This window comes from Acinonyx jubatus, chromosome A1 (assembly GCF_027475565.1).
Source record: "Acinonyx jubatus isolate Ajub_Pintada_27869175 chromosome A1, VMU_Ajub_asm_v1.0, whole genome shotgun sequence".
In the NCBI taxonomy this organism is placed as follows: Eukaryota; Metazoa; Chordata; class Mammalia; order Carnivora; family Felidae; genus Acinonyx; species Acinonyx jubatus.
In genome coordinates this window covers 45,883,663-45,902,244 of record NC_069380.1, presented here as the reverse complement: position 1 = coordinate 45,902,244, position 18,582 = coordinate 45,883,663, and the positions used below count along the sequence as shown (strand labels likewise).

Here is an 18,582-nt window from a genome sequence, read left to right as displayed (position 1 = left end):
CTAACGGTAGTAGCAGAAGAGAAGTAGATCGTCTCCCTCTCCTTTCCCGACCGCCACTTCTGTGTCCCCGGCTCTTCCTCTCCGTCCCTCGCGTAGTTTCTTCCTTGTGCTCCCCCCCTCCCCTCCTTTTCTCGCTCACTCGCTTTCCCTCCGCGTCTCGCGCTCTCGGAGTCTCTGCTCCGAGTTCCTGGTTGGATAATTTGGGTTAATACTAGTGAGTGAGGTTTTTGCGGCTTCAAAGGGTATTTCAAGTTTCCGGAGCTCCTCCCCTCTGCACCGTGTGACAACAACAACTCGTCCAGCCGGCAGCCTGCACTTTTCAGCTCATTTTCTCTCTGTCATTCCCCTCTCAATCTTTGATCAATGTACTTGCCAGGGAGAACCCAAGTCCTTCAAACCTCCTCCTTTTCACCTTCATCCTTAACTTTGTGCTAGAGCGGGACCCACACAACAACAGCCGACCCTCCCCGCCCCCGCCCCCCCTCCCAAACCAGCCCCCGATCCCAGCCCCCGGAGGGGACTCGCATTTCGACTTGCGGGACACTTTTGTGCGTTTCTCTCCAGAGCGCCTCTCGCGCTCGCCCCTCCTGCGCTCGCTTTCTTGCCCTCACCTCCTTGTTTCCCCCCCTTTCTCCTTCTCGTTCTCCCCTGGAGTTGTTGTTGTTGTTATACCCCCTCGCTCCTTCTCCCCCCTCTCTTTTCCCCCTTCCCCTCCCCGGGGTGTGTGGCAACTTTTCCCCTCGCTTCTCCTTCTTCGCTCTCCCCTTATATGTGACCATGGCAGTGCCGGCGGCTTTGATCCCTCCGACCCAGCTGGTCCCCCCTCAACCCCCGATCTCCACGTCTGCTTCCTCCTCCGGCACCACCACCTCCACCTCCTCGGCGACCTCGTCTCCGGCTCCGTCCATCGGGCCCCCGGCGTCCTCAGGGCCAACTCTGTTCCGGCCGGAGCCCATCGCTTCGGCGGCGGCGGCGGCGGCAGCCACAGTCACCTCCACCGGCGGCGGCGGCGCGGGCAACGGAGGAGGCGGCGGCAGCAACTGCAACCCCAGCCTGGCGACCGCGAGCGGCGGCGGCGGCGGCGGCAGCGGCGGCGGCGGCGGCGGCGGCGGCATTAGCGCCGGCGGCGGCGGCGCCTCCAGCACCCCCATCAACGCGAGCACCGGCAGCAGCAGCAGTAGTAGCAGCAGCAGCAGCAGCAGCAGCAGTAGCAGCAGCAGCAGCAGCAGCAGCAGCAGCAGCAGCAGTAGCAGCAGCAGCTGCGGCCCCCTCCCCGGGAAACCCGTGTACTCGACCCCGTCCCCAGTGGAAAACACCCCTCAGAATAATGAGTGCAAAATGGTGGATCTGAGGGGGGCCAAAGTGGCTTCCTTCACGGTGGAGGGCTGCGAGCTGATCTGCCTGCCCCAGGCTTTCGACCTGTTCCTGAAGCACTTGGTGGGGGGCTTGCACACGGTCTACACCAAGCTGAAGCGGCTGGAGATCACGCCGGTGGTGTGCAATGTGGAACAGGTTCGCATCCTGAGGGGACTGGGCGCCATCCAGCCCGGAGTGAACCGCTGCAAACTCATCTCCAGGAAGGACTTCGAGACCCTCTACAATGACTGCACCAACGCAAGGTAAAGAGCGGGGGGTAGCCTCCGCCGCCCGCGGTCCCTTTCCTCCCGCCTCCTCCTCATCCTTCCCTCGCTCCCTTCCTGGCGCCTCCAGCTCCGCGCGCCCGCGAGCCGCGCGCCCTGGAGAGCACGGCCCTCTCCTCCCTTTCCTCGAGGCTCGCCAGCCGCTCCCGACCCTCTGACAAGTTGGCACCTCACCCTGCCCAGATCTCGCTCTTCCGCCCGGTCCCCACCTTGCTCGTCTGGGCGCAGGGGCTTGGCTGCTGTGGGACGCGGGAACAGCGAGCCTCGGGGCGGAGGGGGCGGGAAGGAGGAGGACCGTGCATTTCCAGGAGCCACAGCCCCCTTCCTGGGCCTCGCCAGCGTCTGGGGACCCCTCACAGCACGGCTGCCAGAGTGGGTGCTCCCTCGGACCCGGGTTCCACCGCGAGCCGGGGGGGCACCGGCGGGGCTGGTCGGCGGCGCCCGAGCGGCGTCCCGGGGGCGGGGAGAGGTCGTGACCCCGACCCGCTGGGCTCGGGAGCGGGAAGGCGCGCCCCGGGTGAGGGGCCCGCGAGGAAGCTGCGGGCCTGGGCCTCTTCGAGGCCGGGAGGGAAAAGACCTCCGAGGACGAGAAGCCCCGGAGCGATCCCGGGGGACCCGCTGCGAGCTCAGTCCCAAAGCCCCGAGGGGAAGCCCGCTGAGGGGAGGGGTCTGTTTGTGCGCGCACGTGTGCGTGTGGCCGCCTGTGAGCTTGTGCAAAGGAGATAAAGGGGTACGTTTGCCCCGGGGCAGATGCGAGGGAACCAGCGGGTTTCCTTCTGCAGGGGGAGTTGACGGGTGCCTGAGACTCTTGGAAGCTGAGCTGGAGAGATGGGGAAGGAAGACTGAAGCGCACACTCTCTTTCTGTCTCTCTCCAAATTGTTTTTATTTTTCTTTTTTTTCTTTCTTTCTTTACTTTTTTTTTTAATTTTTTTTTTATTTTTTGAAGGTTAGTAGCTCACGCAATGAGCAGGTGCAAGCTTTGCACTGGGGTGTTCCGCAGACCTGAATCCCCCGTGCTGTGGCTTCCACAGCCCGGCAAAGCGCGCGAACCCTGGAGGCCGGGGGACCCGGTGCCTGGCCCGACCGGTTTTATGCTAATGAACGCTCACTGGGGGAGGATCTACCGAGAGGGGGCGGGAGTGGGGTAACTTGTCAGTTTCGGGGTGGAAATGTTCTTTCCACCCACTTTCACAGTGCCGCCTGGTCCCCCGTTCCAGGCAGAGGGAAAAGTTGAGATGCCTGGAGAAAGAGAGTAGGGAAAGTTGGATACCAGAAGCGGGCGCGTGGGAACTGCGCGCAAAATTTGCGCGGGGACTGCGATACCCTCCAAATAAGTTTAAGACCGGGAGAAGGAAGAGAGTTGTACTCTTTTAGGAGGTGCGTCCCCTCATAGAGCTAGGGCAACCGAGCTGCGAAGAAAAGAGGGGTAGGACGAAACCAGAAGGAAACAGGGGTGAAAAAGCCCCTAGCTATTACTTCCTTGGAAGACTTCTGGCTAGTGCCCCGGGAAGGCTGTAAGACGAAAGCTGACTCCAACTCGAACCTTGCAAATGTCCTATTCTGACCTAGCCAGAAACTCTTTTCCTTGTTTGCCATCCTTTGCATGGGGTCTTGAGTGTGTGTCTGGGTTTTGAACCTTCATTTCTATTATTTTTGGGTGACTGCTGAGAGCGCGTGCATGTGTGTACGCGCGGGCGTGCCCAAGAGGATGGACAGGTGGCAGTAAAGATTGAGGGGTGATCTTGATCACTAAATGTCATTTACCGAGATAATTGGAGTCCTAGGACGTCCAGAAGATAAAATATTTGCCAACAATGTATTGTTAAAAGTACTCAAATCAGGGCAGAAAATTGTTACAGTTGGAAAGAATGCTAGTTGAAATTTGAAGCCAGTTGGTTGTTATGAAATTGTCTACCTATCTAGTAATTTGGTGAAAAGCTACTGTGTTTCTCTTTAGTAATCAAACCATTCTGCTCTTGAAATCTCTTTGTGTGTTTCTTACAGCAATACTGTACTCGATAATTAATGACCATTACACATAACACACACACACACAAAAATTGCCAGAGAAAACTTCTTTCAATGACTGCAACATTATAATCAATGTGAAGCAGGTAGTGGTACCCCTCTTATAATTACTCCCTTGATTTTTTTCCCCCTGAAATTTTGCTTAGTGTTTGGAATTGAAGTCCTCACTATACGGTTGGAAAATATTCTTAAAGTTACTAACAAAAATGTTTTAATTAGTTTTTTTTTCCCTGAGGTTAACAATAGCTCTGGAGTTTAAACTTTCACAGCCAATATAAGTTAAATCCAATAGGACTATTATATCTCTTCAAAAATATTTCATCAATATTCTAATTATGTTTCAATCACCTCGTCTTAATATTTTACAATTACACGTGTTATTCTAAAACTCAGTTTCAGGTTATTTTTAAGTTAAACGTGGTTAGTTTGTTGATTTACTCTTGCGTTTTGATCTTTCATCATCTACAAGCCTTACTCAAACCTATATACATGCAAATACAGCAGTCATTAACCTTAGAAGATGTGTAATTGGAGATCTTTACCTAGGTTTTCTTAACTCTGCACTGTAATCATATCTGTAAAAAATCAATTTGTAAATCAAAACTGTAAAAAAAAAAATAGAAAACTTATCGTGGAACTCCCTGTCATTGAAACATATTGTTTGCATTATATTACACTATTATTTTTAATGATAATTACAAGTGTTACTGTCTTATTTCTTAACTTTGAAAGCAATACCTACAATACTTGCACCTTGGATCTTCAAAACTAAAATTACTCTTTCCATTCAAGTCCAGTTTATGCCTTTTCTATTAAGATCCTTTTTCATTCACCTAGATATATTGATTTGTTTCTTTCTGGTTTCTTTCTCCTTTGGCTATTTAAGAGACGATCTAAAGGAATAATTTATGCAGAGGGTAAGACAAACTGTGCAAAAGGCAAACTACATAAAATAATATATACATAGTGTATAAGAAACATCAAATCTTAGCACTCTCATCTTTTTACAGAACATATATCTAATTCTGTCTCTTGATAGCATTTAGATACCAGGGAATCTGAGAAACCAAAATGATATCAAAGAGAAAAAAGGTTCATAAACTTGCTCAAAGTGGCTCAGTAAGTTGGTGACAAACCTCAGAGTGGATTTAATTTGCTTGGGGCTATTGCATCAGTATGCTATCTATAAAAACTAGAATAAATGTTGAAGCCATCTGTCACTACCACAAGGAGATGAAACAGAGACTATCACTTGCTTGATAGTAAAGCTAAAAGTAAGAGTCCAAAAATGAGAGAATATGTAAGGAAATATATTTAAAAGTTGTCAAAGGACAGAGTCTGACCTTGATCAGCTTCCTCCAATTATTATTTTTAAACTAAACATTAGTTGCATGAACTTGGCTGGTGCATCAGAGGTCACTTAATTAACTGGTAACCACTAAACAGCAACAACAAAAGAAAAGTAATTATGTACATGGTCAAGCCTCTGTTTGTATGAGTCAGTCGCTTGTTTGTAGATTTGGGTTAGGATTCAATTTTCTGTGAATTCAGGTAATAAAAAGTGACTGCTGTATTGTGTTATCTAAAATGTTTATTTTTTGAATATTGCCAGAGGGAGATTTTGTTTCAGGATCTTTCAAACCAGATTGTGATTTGGGTCTTATGTAGCCCTAGATTGTGGAGGTTTTTAACTTAAATAGATTCCAGTTGGTTTTATCAGACATTTTATATGCATATAGATATATTCACAAATAGTATTCCTTTGTCTTAAAAGTCAATACTATCCATAGACAGCAAGTTGAAAGACTTTTCAAGTCCTTTTTTGTCCAGTAGTAATATATGGATGCAATTTTACTGTAAGAAATATAAAATATTCTCCAACACTTGGCTCTGTTGTTTGTCAGGAGTTTTAATAAAGATGGCAAACTGAACCAGTCTATATTTATTGAACATTTCCCCCACTGCATGTTTTTCAATGGCACGGACTTACACACTTCTGCATTGGTAATAGAAAGTTTCAACACAAATACAGATTCACTTCTAACAGATAATTACGATACTTGGCACAGAGAGATTAAAATTACTTCAAATGAAGAGAGACTATGCTTTTGAAGTTTTTGTATTACAGTCGATTAATGGCTCCTATAAAGCCTAATGTTTCATTGTATAACATTTCCTAAATAATATGACATAATTAGAAGAGTAAGGCCTAAAATATGAAACTTTAAGTTTGGTTCTGCCACTTGTTTCTGTATACGTTTAAACTGTTACTAAGTTATAGTTTAATTAATACATAAACAAAATCTAAGAATATTCTAACCTAGGATTTACCTTGTTCAATCAAATTATATTATGTAGTGCAAATTCTTGAGTTATTTGGATATTTTTCAACCTGTTGTTTTTCTTGAGTTAGTCTCCAGTAATACACATAGTCATTATTGTAAAGAGTGCACATAGTTATGAAGATGGTTTACTTTCTGAACTCCACAGATGATTAGCTAATGCTCTGAGACACTTAATTTGATTTGCACATAGGATATTTTATTTTGTGAAGCTGCAAACATTATATAAAATAAACAGACTTTTTTGTTTTCATAGTTCCCTTACATAAATTCTTTGTATCACATTTAATACAGACTTTGTGAACCTTCTTCTGATTAGTCCAAATCTGCTGTTACTTTTTTGTTTAATCTACATTTCACAGAAGTTGCGTATAAATTACTGAGACCAATATTAGCCATTCTCTTTTTGCCTCACTACCTCCCCCAACCTCCTGAGATGTGACACCCAATATTGATTAAAGTCTTGGCTGGATTTGAGCATAAATCACTCTTCTCTTTGGTGATTTACCATGTGTGATTCACCAGCATGCGAAAACATAATATGCTTTATTGTTTCTCATTTGATGTTTTGTTTTTGGAATGTAAGTAGCATTTGTAAATTAGCTTAATGTGCAACCAAGTAGTTGTTATTTTAGGAACAATTTGTGCTTTGACTATCAATTAGTGTTATCTTCTCTTTCCAAGTTATTTTACTAAATTGTTTCATACAATTGCCTTTGTTAATCAAGTAAAATAATCATTTAAATTGCACTGTAGTAGCAACATAGAACCCATGTATTGCAAAATTTAAGAAATGCAACTCTCACAGGTTGTAAACTGTTTCCCTTTGAATCTTTGAAGAAATTATATGAAGTAAGCTTTCTAAATAGGGACAGGTGAGTCTTCTAGATTTCACCCAATATTTTGATTTTAAGGTTTTGGTCTCTTGTTTCTTTAAAAAAGTTAAAGTTGGCCAGAATTTTATCTTTCAAGAATTTAATTTTCAGATTGTTCACCAGAAAAAAAAAATCACCTCGTTATAGACTTTTAAAATGACAGGGACTATAAAATAAAGTTGATATTAACTATTTGGGTATTTAAATATAAATAATATGTAATTAAAATAAAGTTTTATCATTTTATATTTGAATTGATATAAAAATAGAGTGACCTTACCATGTACCAGCATGCGCCATCCTCTTAACTACTGAGTTACTACATTGTGATTGGTCAGTTATATATATATATATATATATATATATATATATATATATCCATACATGTGTATTCTTGTTTAAGTTCTACAGGTTAAAAATTTTAGCTAAGAATGCATTTATATTTATACTTTTAGGCTTTGAGACTGCATTAGGGGACCTCTTTTCCATTATATTTATTATGTTCAGTAATTTGTTTTTTAATGAAGAAAACCCTGAATTAAAAGCTCACCAAATGGGGCTTAGCTGAGTGTCATATCAAAGGCCCTGATCTTCACATTTACGTGTTTCAGGCATAGCAGACGCTCTGTGAGCCCACATTGTGCTCAAATTCCTTTACTTTTCTTCTCAATTTGTCTGAAGTATTTCCAGGCAAAAGTAATTTTTTGCTACAGTAAGTGTCTTTCACAATAACTTTTAATTGTTGATATGTGCTTTTTAGTATATGCCACAATACAGAAATTACTTCATTCAGATACTGAAATTAGTTTACCAAGTTATTTCTTTGGAAAACAAGAACACCGAGATTAGTATATTTACGTTTGGTCCAGTAATTTGTTATTATTAGATCAACTCGTGGGTCACTTTATTTTGATGTACCTATTTACTTTGAGAAGTCTTCTAAGAATTTGTAAAGAGTGTGTGTGTTATAGTTCATGATATTTAAATGTGCAAATGACTATGAACAGAATTTTTATCCATTCAGTATAAATTAGTCAATTAGACAATCAATCAGTGAAATTTTACTGTTTTTCAAAGTAATGATAGAATTAAAATTAGTTGAATAAAATAGCAGATAATCATCCCCTTTGTATATGTAGTCATATATAGATAGAGCTAGAGCTATAGGTATACAGATATGTAAAATCATATAGAGAATGACTCAAATCATTACTTAATCCAAAACCAGGGACCTTGAACCAAATATATTTTAACTTTCTGGTGTATTCTTACCTGGACTTACTTTATATGCTAAGAGGATTCTAATTCACCCATTTAAACAAATTCATCTGTGGATTTTTCTAAGTTGGATATTGAAGTGGCCAATGACTGAATTTTGTTAAAGGTGTGGCCCTGTTGCTTTCTGATTCAAATTAGCTTGGAGCTGGTCCAGGATATGAGGCTGGGATTCTTTTACGTGTATAAAAGTACGTGACTTGAGTGAAAGTTGTCAAAGACAACTTTACTAAACTGGAAAACTCACTATATCATTATTTAATTGCTCTTCTATTTTTGTGCTTATAAGTATATTGAAATGTCTAATACTGTGCAGCACAGTGATGCAGTGAATAGCTACTTGCTTTTAAAAAAGTTTTAGAGAGCAATGATTTAAAAAGAAGACAGCTTAGCTGAAGCATTTAAAACATATTATTATATAAGATGAATGTAATACCTGGAATCCATTGCATGTTTCTAGCAGGAAGTCAAAACTACTATGATCTGAAGAACATAAATGTAATTTAATGTAAGTAGACTTATAACAATCCTGCAGTGGATTTTGAAGGTAGTATATATGTTTGACAAAAAAATTGAATATGCTTTTCAGGCATGATTTTCACGAAAACAATAATGAAATAGGCAATTTAGTATATTGGTTACTTTTGGTTCGTAACATTGAAGAGCTGAGGAATGTTTTCCTTTCCTTAGAATAAATGAATGCAGAGGTAAAGTATTAAAAAGTCACAGTGTAACTTATCTTTAAATTTATATAGTATCAATTAGGTTGCTTTTCCAGTCACAACACGAAAAAAATAATACTTTTCATCAAGGACAAACAAGACATATTCAGGAAAGAAAGAGTACTAGTTGAAAGGGAATTATTTTATGGAAACACATAGAAGCATTTTCAGTAAATACTTGCTAATTCAATTTAAGGGATGCTGGTCATTTCTTAAGGAAAGATAATGAAAATAAATCTCTAGAATATGTTAATCAAGAAATACTTTATTATATTCACATATCAAGCATACAAAGTATTTTGTTAAAATCTTAAACTGATTATATTCTGTAATTTTATTAATAGCAACAGTAAATGGGTTGTATTATTCATAACCCTATATTACGTATGAACAAAGCAAATCGCTGAAAGTGTAACAAATCTTTGAACCTATCACAACTCTATGAAAATATACTGACATATCCTAAAATGTTAATTCCTATTTTATATTGAAAATATCTTCAAAATAATACTGTTTCTTGAGTTAGGCAATATGTAGTTCAATGGCCTCTGGATTTTAAGTGAATAATTTAAGTGAATAATTTAAGTGAATAATTAGAACACTTTTAATTGTCCTGTTACCAGTCACACATTTTGTACTAAGATAGATGCCCTTGTGTATGCAACAGGTGTAAAATTTTTATCAGTATTTTAGAAGTCTTGGTGGTGGATATCTTTGTTTATATTAACCGTAGCCTATGTGTAGTCTATGTTTTTATGCTTAAATAATTATAATATCTTCATTAGAAAACTTTACATATATGTGTATGTGTGTTTGTATTCTTTCACCCCCTCCCCCCAAATGCGCGCACGCGCGCGCACACACACACACACACACACACACACACACACCCTTGTAGGACATAGGGCCGGAGGACAAACAACTTACCAAAATTTGACTTTAATTTTGCCTTCTGCAATTTAGTGAAATATAAAATAACACTGAAAAAGAAATTCTGTTTTACTGAATGATAATAGAAAATATATTTAGAATTAATTTTAGCGCGAAAGAAATAATTTATACTTAAATATTTTAAAGTGTAATTATAATAAACAATGTTCTATTGTTAGTAAGACAATGATTAAAAACTTATCTTAATTTTCCTATGCCTTTATGTTTATGATAACTGAAGTGTACTTTTAATTCTCTCCAGAAAATATTTGTCAGAGAATTATCTTATTTGTATGAAATAGATATTAAACTATTAGGTACTAGAATCTGTACATTATGGAATAACATTTAATGTGGTTGATGTCATTGCTCCATTTCTTTTATCAGTTTATTTCATTGCTGCTTGCACTTTGGAGCAAGCATATCCTTTACAATCAGTGGATAAATGATAGGAAAACAATTTCATAACTTAAAAAAAATGATTGCTCTTCTAAAAGCTTTGCCATCAATGCGATGAGTTAGGAATGAGGTCAAGGGGTTAATCTGCAGGTCTACATAAGAAGATGTGTATTACCACTTCTTGCAGTGGACTGTCATTGTCTTTCAAAACACCTGGTAGAGGTCCAGTTAAATGAAATCAATTACTTTCTCAATCATTCCATGGCATTTGTCAAGTCATTACATCATTGGTAAAAGTGCAAGAATGCATGCATTTTTTGGTGAAGTAGAAAAGAGGTTAAAAAACAGTGACTACTTGAAAAATTCTGCCTTCTCTAAAGCTTGTGGAATTAAAAAAAAACCTTGCACATAGTAAATGCAAAATGACATTACAGTTCACCTTTGCATTTTGTTATCAAAAAAGAAACATATTTCATACTACTTTTTGCATTATCTGGTATGCGTATATATTTATAAGTAAAAATGATTTCAAGATATTTTATGACTTGTGAGCTCTGACACCCTTATTCTCACCCTCTAAGTACCCTCTGACAAGTGCGTATTATAATCCAAGATGAATATATGTCTGCTGTTCACTGATTTTTTTCTTCACCCCATTGATAGTACATGCAGATTTGAACTTGTAGCCAGCAACAGTGCTTCCATGCTTCAAATTGCCAAAAGACCCCCAGGGATAGAAACTTGACCTGCTTTTATGAAACCATAGAATTACATTTATACAAGTTACCCCATGGGAAAGGAATGAACTGATCCCAATTCAAACCTTAATATTGGAGCCTTCTGGGTCAAATTTGATTTTTCTTTCTGTTAACACCTGTTTGGCTACCAAATTTAGTAACCAGGTATTTTTAGGAAATTTGAAAAATATCATTCATAAATGACACTTCACCAGTAAGCCAAAGTGTCATCAAAATTTTGCAGATATTCAAGTTTTCACATGGGAGTAAGATGTTACTTTTAAAAACGAAATATCTATGTTTTAAATATATGTCCTAGATATAAGTAGTTTAAACACAAAATTGTTTAATCGGACATTTATTTTGTACTTTTTATTGATTTCCCTCCACTAAAGAGTCAGCCCAAGAAGAGGAAGAAACTTTTTTAGGGAGTTGCTCCCTGTGATAACATTTCAGAGTAAGGATTTTTAATGGATAAGTTTAATTTTCTTAGACTTGCATTTTAAAAGGTTATATTCCTTATTTTACTTTTTGTTGGACTATATGAAGGGATTTCCTGAAGCCTGCTTTTACCACTAATAGTAACACATGAAGGTGGTTAATGATAAATTGGATACATAAAAGCTATTCCTGTTTTAGTTGTATGTACTTTATGTGGTTGGGCCTACACTGTAAAACTGAAGTTAATCATGTGTTCACAATAGGTGGGTAATAGCTTGCTTATTTTCTGTAATATCAAAATGCTATATCCTACATATACCAATGGATAACGAATGTAAATGGGTAAGGCTATAGTGTCTCTTTGCTTGTAATTGATGGTATTAAATGACCATCACGAGACTACCGAACATTCTCCATATAGAATGACTTGTTCTCAATCCTACATACACAGCAACACTTTATGAAAGATAAAGCAACATGCATACATTTTTACCCCTACTCAAATATCTGCTGTTACAATTATGATGACTAAATAATTTCATGATAGGATTTTGGAACCAAGCTTAGCATGTTCCTTCCCCAATTCAAAATTAAAAATAATTTTAAAGACTTTTCACCTTTTTTTTTCCCTTAACATTAATAAAACCATTTGTATGATTGGTTATTTTCCTACAAGAACCAAACATAAAAATTCCTAGTAACAATGCTTATAACAAATCGATTCTTAGAGTAGAGGAAAACATTGAAATTTCCAGTGGAAAGTATACCACTTTCCTTATTATCATAAGTCAAAATAATCAAGGAGAAAATATTTACAGCTTTAAACATATGTTGTTTTTTCTTTTTTATTGGCTGTTAGGTGGCAAAAGAAAATATCTTGCTTTCACCATAAGCTAACATTTTTCTGCATTGTCTTGACACTGGAATGAGGCTGAAAAATTAAATCAATTATTTGGATGTTCCCTAAGATTACTTTGATGCCATATTTATAAAATATCAACATTTTTTTAAACGTGTATTTATTATTGAGAGACAGAGCATGAGCAGGGGAGGGGCAGAGAGAGGAGGAGACACAGAATCCGAAGCAGGCTCCAGGTGCTGAGCTGTCAACACAGAGCCCGACACGGGGCTCAACCTCACAAACCGGGAAATCATGACCCGAGGCTAAGTCGGACGCTCAACTGACTGAGCCACCCAGGTGCCCCTAAAATATCAACATTTGATTAAATATTTCATTTGGAAGTTTGACCCAACTAGTTTGATGATGATTTAGCATGGCTCTTGCTCTTCACTTTCTCTCAATCTGACAAAAGGAAGGAAAGGGGGTGGATCACATGACCCAACCACATTACGCTGTTCTAAAAAAGAATCTGGTTCAGGAGAGGCAACCTATTCTGACTTTTGTAATGGTGATAATATGAAGTTTCTGTGACCTTTTTTGTCTTCTAGTGGCACTTTGCAGGTCCATTTCCAATAATGATTGATGGTACACCACATGAACTGCAAAAAGAAAAAATACTTTAAAAATGTTTGCCATAAAATGCATGAAAGATGGTACTTTTATATTTTAGATAATTCTCTAGGAGTAGAGGAATCCTTAATGTTGTACAAGATTCTACGTCATACTTAATGTAGAAAGCCTTCCGACACCAAACTACGTTTCATCTTCTTAAATATCTTTATCATCTAAATTATCCTCATAGTGATCTTGTTGTTTTTTTGGTAGAAACTCTAGTGAAATTGTGCATGAAAATATCAATGCTTATCATGAAATTTACCTATAAGCATCTAGCCCCAAACAGAAAAAAAACAGGTTTTTGAGCTGTTGAAATTCAGATTGGTTTCCCCAATTTTAACAGTGTGAAATTGTAATATTTTAAAATTTATTTTGCTCCAAGTTTAGGAAATAAAATTAAAAATGGTATATTTGATCTAGAGTAAACTTCTTAGCTCTTTCTTTTGGGGAGTAGGTTAAATAAGGGCCCATGACAGGGATGCTGTTTGTTTTTCACAAAAGTTGTTTGTGATTTCAGGTACTCTTGGGAAATCTCTTGATCAGATTCACATCTGTTCCTGTCAAAGTGGGTGCTAAGATACCGGTCACCCAGCAACCATGTCCAAGAGGGAATTGGGCCGATAATAACTTCAAAAAGGAATGACAGATGCTAGATTAGGATGAAAGACAAAACGCATGAAAAATGAGCTTGTTAGAATCAAAAATTTGTTCAAGCACCTTTATGCAAATTAAATGAATATTGAATATTTGCATGCAGTGATTTCTACTTTTTCATTTGATTGAAAAGAAAAGAATAGTGCATTTAAGCTCACAAATGTGATTTCTTTCTTTTGTACTAATCAACATACAAAGCCGAATCTCTTTTTAAAAAATCAGATTAGCCACCTGGGTTCTTATATCTCTGCTAAGTGTGTTATAATGTTTTTCTTATAACAATGGTACTTTTTGGGACAACTTAGTTTATCTGATTGTTTCCATAATAAACAGTCTTGTGCGAATTAGGATTATTTTAGGTGAATATAAATCCATTTCTTGAAAAGGCATTTCAAAAGTAACCCTATCCTATTGTCCTTGAAATTGGTTAATGTACATTAATAAAAGATCACTCAAGATGAGTTTACACCAAAAGCACAGGCTTCTCATTGACTGGTTAAATAACAATGCGTTTAAGTAAAGCAGGGTAGTATACCGAAATGAAAACTAGACAGAAAGATCTCTTCAAAATTTAAGATGCCTTTTGATACATTACTAGTTTTTCTATTGAATTGTTCACATACTAATCAGAATGTAGAAGGGCCTGATAAAATGTAGTGATTGAGAGAGGTTTCTGAGTCTTGGTTTAGCAATGTCTAATGTGGTCACGTAGAGAAATTGATTTTCTTCAGAAATTAATTAATTTTTCATATCGCCCTAAGCTGCAGTTAAAAAGAGTGCATACTTGTCTGTTTTTTCCAGAAATATTGCCTAATCATATTAATACCATTGCCCCAAGGATGAAAAGATAATTGTACAAATGCATTTGGAAATATGTATCACTGAGTATTTATGATTAAATTATGCAAATGACCCAGCTCTCATCCTTTCCAGACCCAGATTGTCTAATTAGGATTGATATGCTGAATAGATGTTCCAGAATTTGAATACAAGCATGTCCAAGGAGCAGAAAATTGGAAATGACAAGGCTGAAATCCAAAGAAAAGTGCCTTTCGTTTCTATACTTTGTTAATGTGCTGTTAGCAGTTGAGGGTTCTTTCTGTCCCTTTGGCTATTTTGTGACTCATATGTCCTATTAGAAGCAAGTATGCAAAATGAATTGAACTTTAGCAAATAGCATTTCATTTCTATTTGGTGCTTATTTAAAAATAATAATCCCCTGGCCATTCAAAGAGAACATCACTATTAAGTTGCTTCACACAATGTAAACTTGCCCTTAATTTAGTGATTTTTTTTAACTTCCTCTGAGTTGGTATCAGAACTTTGTTTCAAAGCTAGCTCTCCAAACTTAATGGTATACCAACGCAGTATTTTCCAAGGATATGCTTTCTTGAAAACACAGTCCATTCATTTATTCATTCGTTTACGTAAATACCCATCTTTTAATATTTGGAGAAAATTGTTGAAGCAACAGTTCTGATTAGGGGGAATAAAAAGCAGCACTTTAAATGTAACAATGTTTGAATTTGAGGTCCTCAGCAGGCTTTCTCCCTCATTGATTACATTCATTCATCTTAGGTGGAGGGGTGGTAGTGAGGAGCTAGGAAAGGACTGAACTGTCAGGGCTCCGGCCTTTGTTAGGCAGCGGGTAGTCACTGCCTCTGAACTGGCCTGGCTCCTGCTTTCCATCTGCAAGATGATGGATTGCTATGTTTAATACATTTCAGCTTTTGTCTGTCATAGTGTGGACAGACAGTACTATCAGTGATTTCAACAGTGATTAGGGAACCGTTTCAAACCACTCCTATTGGCCAGACAGCTTCCAGGAATGTCTGATGAAACATACTCATTGGCACTCTCACCATGTAAATGTGTAGCTTAACTAGGCAGAGATTGTACACTCGCTGTTTAAACCAATGCAGAACCCATGGAGAATTTTACTAGATCACGTATCTACTTTGGAACAAAATTACATGAGACAATATCATAAGAACATTTTGGGTCTCTAACTAGAATATTCATCCCAAGTGCTCCCGAGTTAAGATAAATTTGAATTCTTTAAATAGTAATAGCATATGCTTAATGGCAGGACTGTAGTCCATAGACTGTGATGTCAGTTGTTGCTATCCTCATCAATATGGAGCTGTTTAGCTATATTGGGAGGGTAGAATGTGAGGACTATGTTACAGCAGTAAGACGTGACATGGCATGTGCTGTGTTGGGATTTGTTGAGCTGTGGGTGCTTTGTGGTTCACAAGTCCAAAGAGTGAATGATTTCAGCAACCAGAAAGCCACTCTGTACCAGCTCAGTATTTTCCCTTGAGTGTCTTACTCTATTTATAAAACTGGTGCTGAGAAAATACAATTAACTAAAGGAAAAGAAAATGTATGTTAAGCCATTGATAACATAAGCAAGGTTTTATTTGGAGAATTGGACTTATATCTAAATAAATTGAATTTTATGAATTCTAATATAAAAATATAATGTAATTTGTAATGTAAATTTTTAAATGTATGATAAACCTGGAGTTGTAACCCTCTTAATAAATAGATAATTAACAAAAACTAATCCAGCCAAAGTTTTGAAACAGAAATCTAAATCAAGAGAAGCCACTTGCTTTCAACTTATCTCTATTAATAGGGAAGATGAAAGGGAAAGTTTTGATGGTTAATAGAAAAGAACCAATGAAAATAAGAGTTCCAGATCCCAGATTATATTTTCCCTGACTGATATGGTTCTTACACAGCAAAATTTTCACCTGAGATCTTTTCAGTAAAGGTTTCTGGTTTTGAATATGTGATTACAAATATGCAGACACACACATCACACCACAAATACACACATACACACACACCCCGTGTTTCTTTTGAACTAGTTCAATAACTAAATGTGTTGGCATTTTAACGTTGCTGATTTAGTAATAAGGACAGGTGGTGTTCTCCCTCCTGGGAGAGTTATAAAAGCATTCATATATTTTGCAAATTATTTTGTTCTTTGTTTTATTTTAAGGCTTGTCTTATTGAAACAATGTACAGCTTAAAAATTGTACATTCATTCAGCATATTCTAAAAGAGTCATCTGTCAAAGTGAATCAAAGATAGAGCTCATAGTAGACTTTTGTACAGAAATTACATAACTGGGCTTAAGTAAATCTGGATTTCTTCATAAAAGCAATTCACAATTTATATAGCACATATGTAGTGAAATAATGTACTACCCCTCAACATTTTTGTACTGCATAATCATTCTAATGGGTGGCTGTCAAATCTTTAGTTGTAGAGTATTGCATATTCATTTATTCCATCTATAGTGTGGGTGGGGGGCAGGCAGGGAAGTGGCAGAATGCTTATTCTTTTAGAAAAAGATGAGGTATAGGGGGCAGCTATTATCCTATGAAATCACTGTGATGTGCAGAATCTCTATTAAGTCAAAGGCAAAGGCTACTTGAGTTAAGATTCCTGGCTTTGCACTCTTAGCAGCAGAATGAATGGAAGGAAGAGGAGGTGTCGAGTAAATACTCTGTTCTAAAGTAGAACTGTTTCATGGAATGGCCCTACCTTACCCTCCTATAGCTCCTCCCTTAACTATTTGTTAATAAGTTTAAGGTCAGTAGAGACTTCAGATAAAGGACCTGGGTCGGGGATAGACCTTAAAGAGAGGAAAGGAATGTTTATACCATATATAAGCTATGGATATCCCCCCCCCAAATATTATAGAAAATATAACTGGTTGGCAAATTTACATGTGTATTTTACCCATTGGTGAACCTTTCTGGGCTATTCAGAATTAGGTCTTGTGTAACATTGGGAATATAAATGTGTGTGTGTGTGTGTGTGTGTGTGTGTGTGTGCACGCACGCACGTGTCCACGTGTACACCACAGGTTGCCATCCCTTGTTATACACATTGTTGGTCTTGTGTTTAGTTAAACGCCATAATTACAAGGTAATACAAGTCATTTGTCTTACTGTGGCTAAATAAAGAAAAAAATGTGTGTGAGAAATGAAATGAATGAGTTTCCCATGAAGCTAAATGAACAAGTTTGCTGTCTGCAAACGTCTCAGAGCGGAGGAGTGTTAGAATCCCTGTTAATCGATCCATCCATTTCCAGCCATGGTGCGAGCTCACTGGCTTCTGCATGTGCACACAGCAGCTCTGGTCTTAGCTGTTACTGGTGGGTAGATCCAGAGATTGGGGGGAAATAAAGAGTCAGGCCAGCAGGTTCAACTTCTTATTTCTCAGTAGCTTCCTATAATGATTCCACCTCTAATGAGGTGAATTACTACTGCATGAAAAAGGAGAAAAAAGGGTTTTGGCCATCTTAGCTAATAAATCACATTGACTGCATGGCTAATCAGATCAATTGTGCATAAATCAGTGCCTTAAAGAGTCTTAAACTAAGATTCTACCAAAGACCAATCGATCTACTGGCTTGTGTAACGGCACGATCTCTTGCCTATAGCAAACTGAACAGGAGTCCACAATATTGAGACTGTTAATATGCTGTCAAATGTTGAAATGGATGTTTTCAGATCTCCGAGGCATGGCCAAGATGAGTAAAACAGTTGTGACTGTGTCAAGTCAACTGACAGATATATTTTTGTCTTCTCTAGTTCACTTTTGTTAGCTAGGTTAGCAAGAAAATTCAGTTCTCAAGACATACATGAAAATTTGGGTGTGGAGTCTTTGTTAATAAGCAAAATTTGAGGGGATTATTTCCGACAAAAATGTTATTATGTTATTTCCAAAAGAAATTGTCATGAGGATCCAAGAGAAGTATTTCATTACCACAATAGCTGTAGATTTGAGATTTACTCATCTATAGACAACTTGGAGTCATGAGAACAATCAAGAAACTTGATTTCAAGTTCCGATGATATCAATTACTAGCTGGGAGATGTTGGGTTAGTCAACTGGAACCTCCAAATTGTCAAATGTAAAATAGGGATAATGAAGATAACTTTTCTATTTATTTCGAAAGAAGGTTGCAAGAATAGGAATGTGATAATAGTTATTTGAAAG

At 38.3% G+C, this 18,582-nt stretch overlaps 1 protein-coding gene across 1 annotated transcript in view; it reads left to right on the top strand.

Annotated features, from left to right (window-relative positions):
• The first annotated feature begins 223 nt into the window (after positions 1 to 223).
• The window catches only part of DACH1 (dachshund family transcription factor 1), a 431,702-nt gene continuing 413,343 nt past the window's right edge, over positions 224 to 18,582 (top strand). The window contains exon 1 of the mRNA XM_027064982.2: positions 224 to 1,619. Within this exon, the coding sequence (XP_026920783.1) occupies positions 778 to 1,619 (842 nt within the window). The 5' untranslated portion in view covers positions 224 to 777. The remainder of the gene's footprint in view (positions 1,620 to 18,582) is intronic.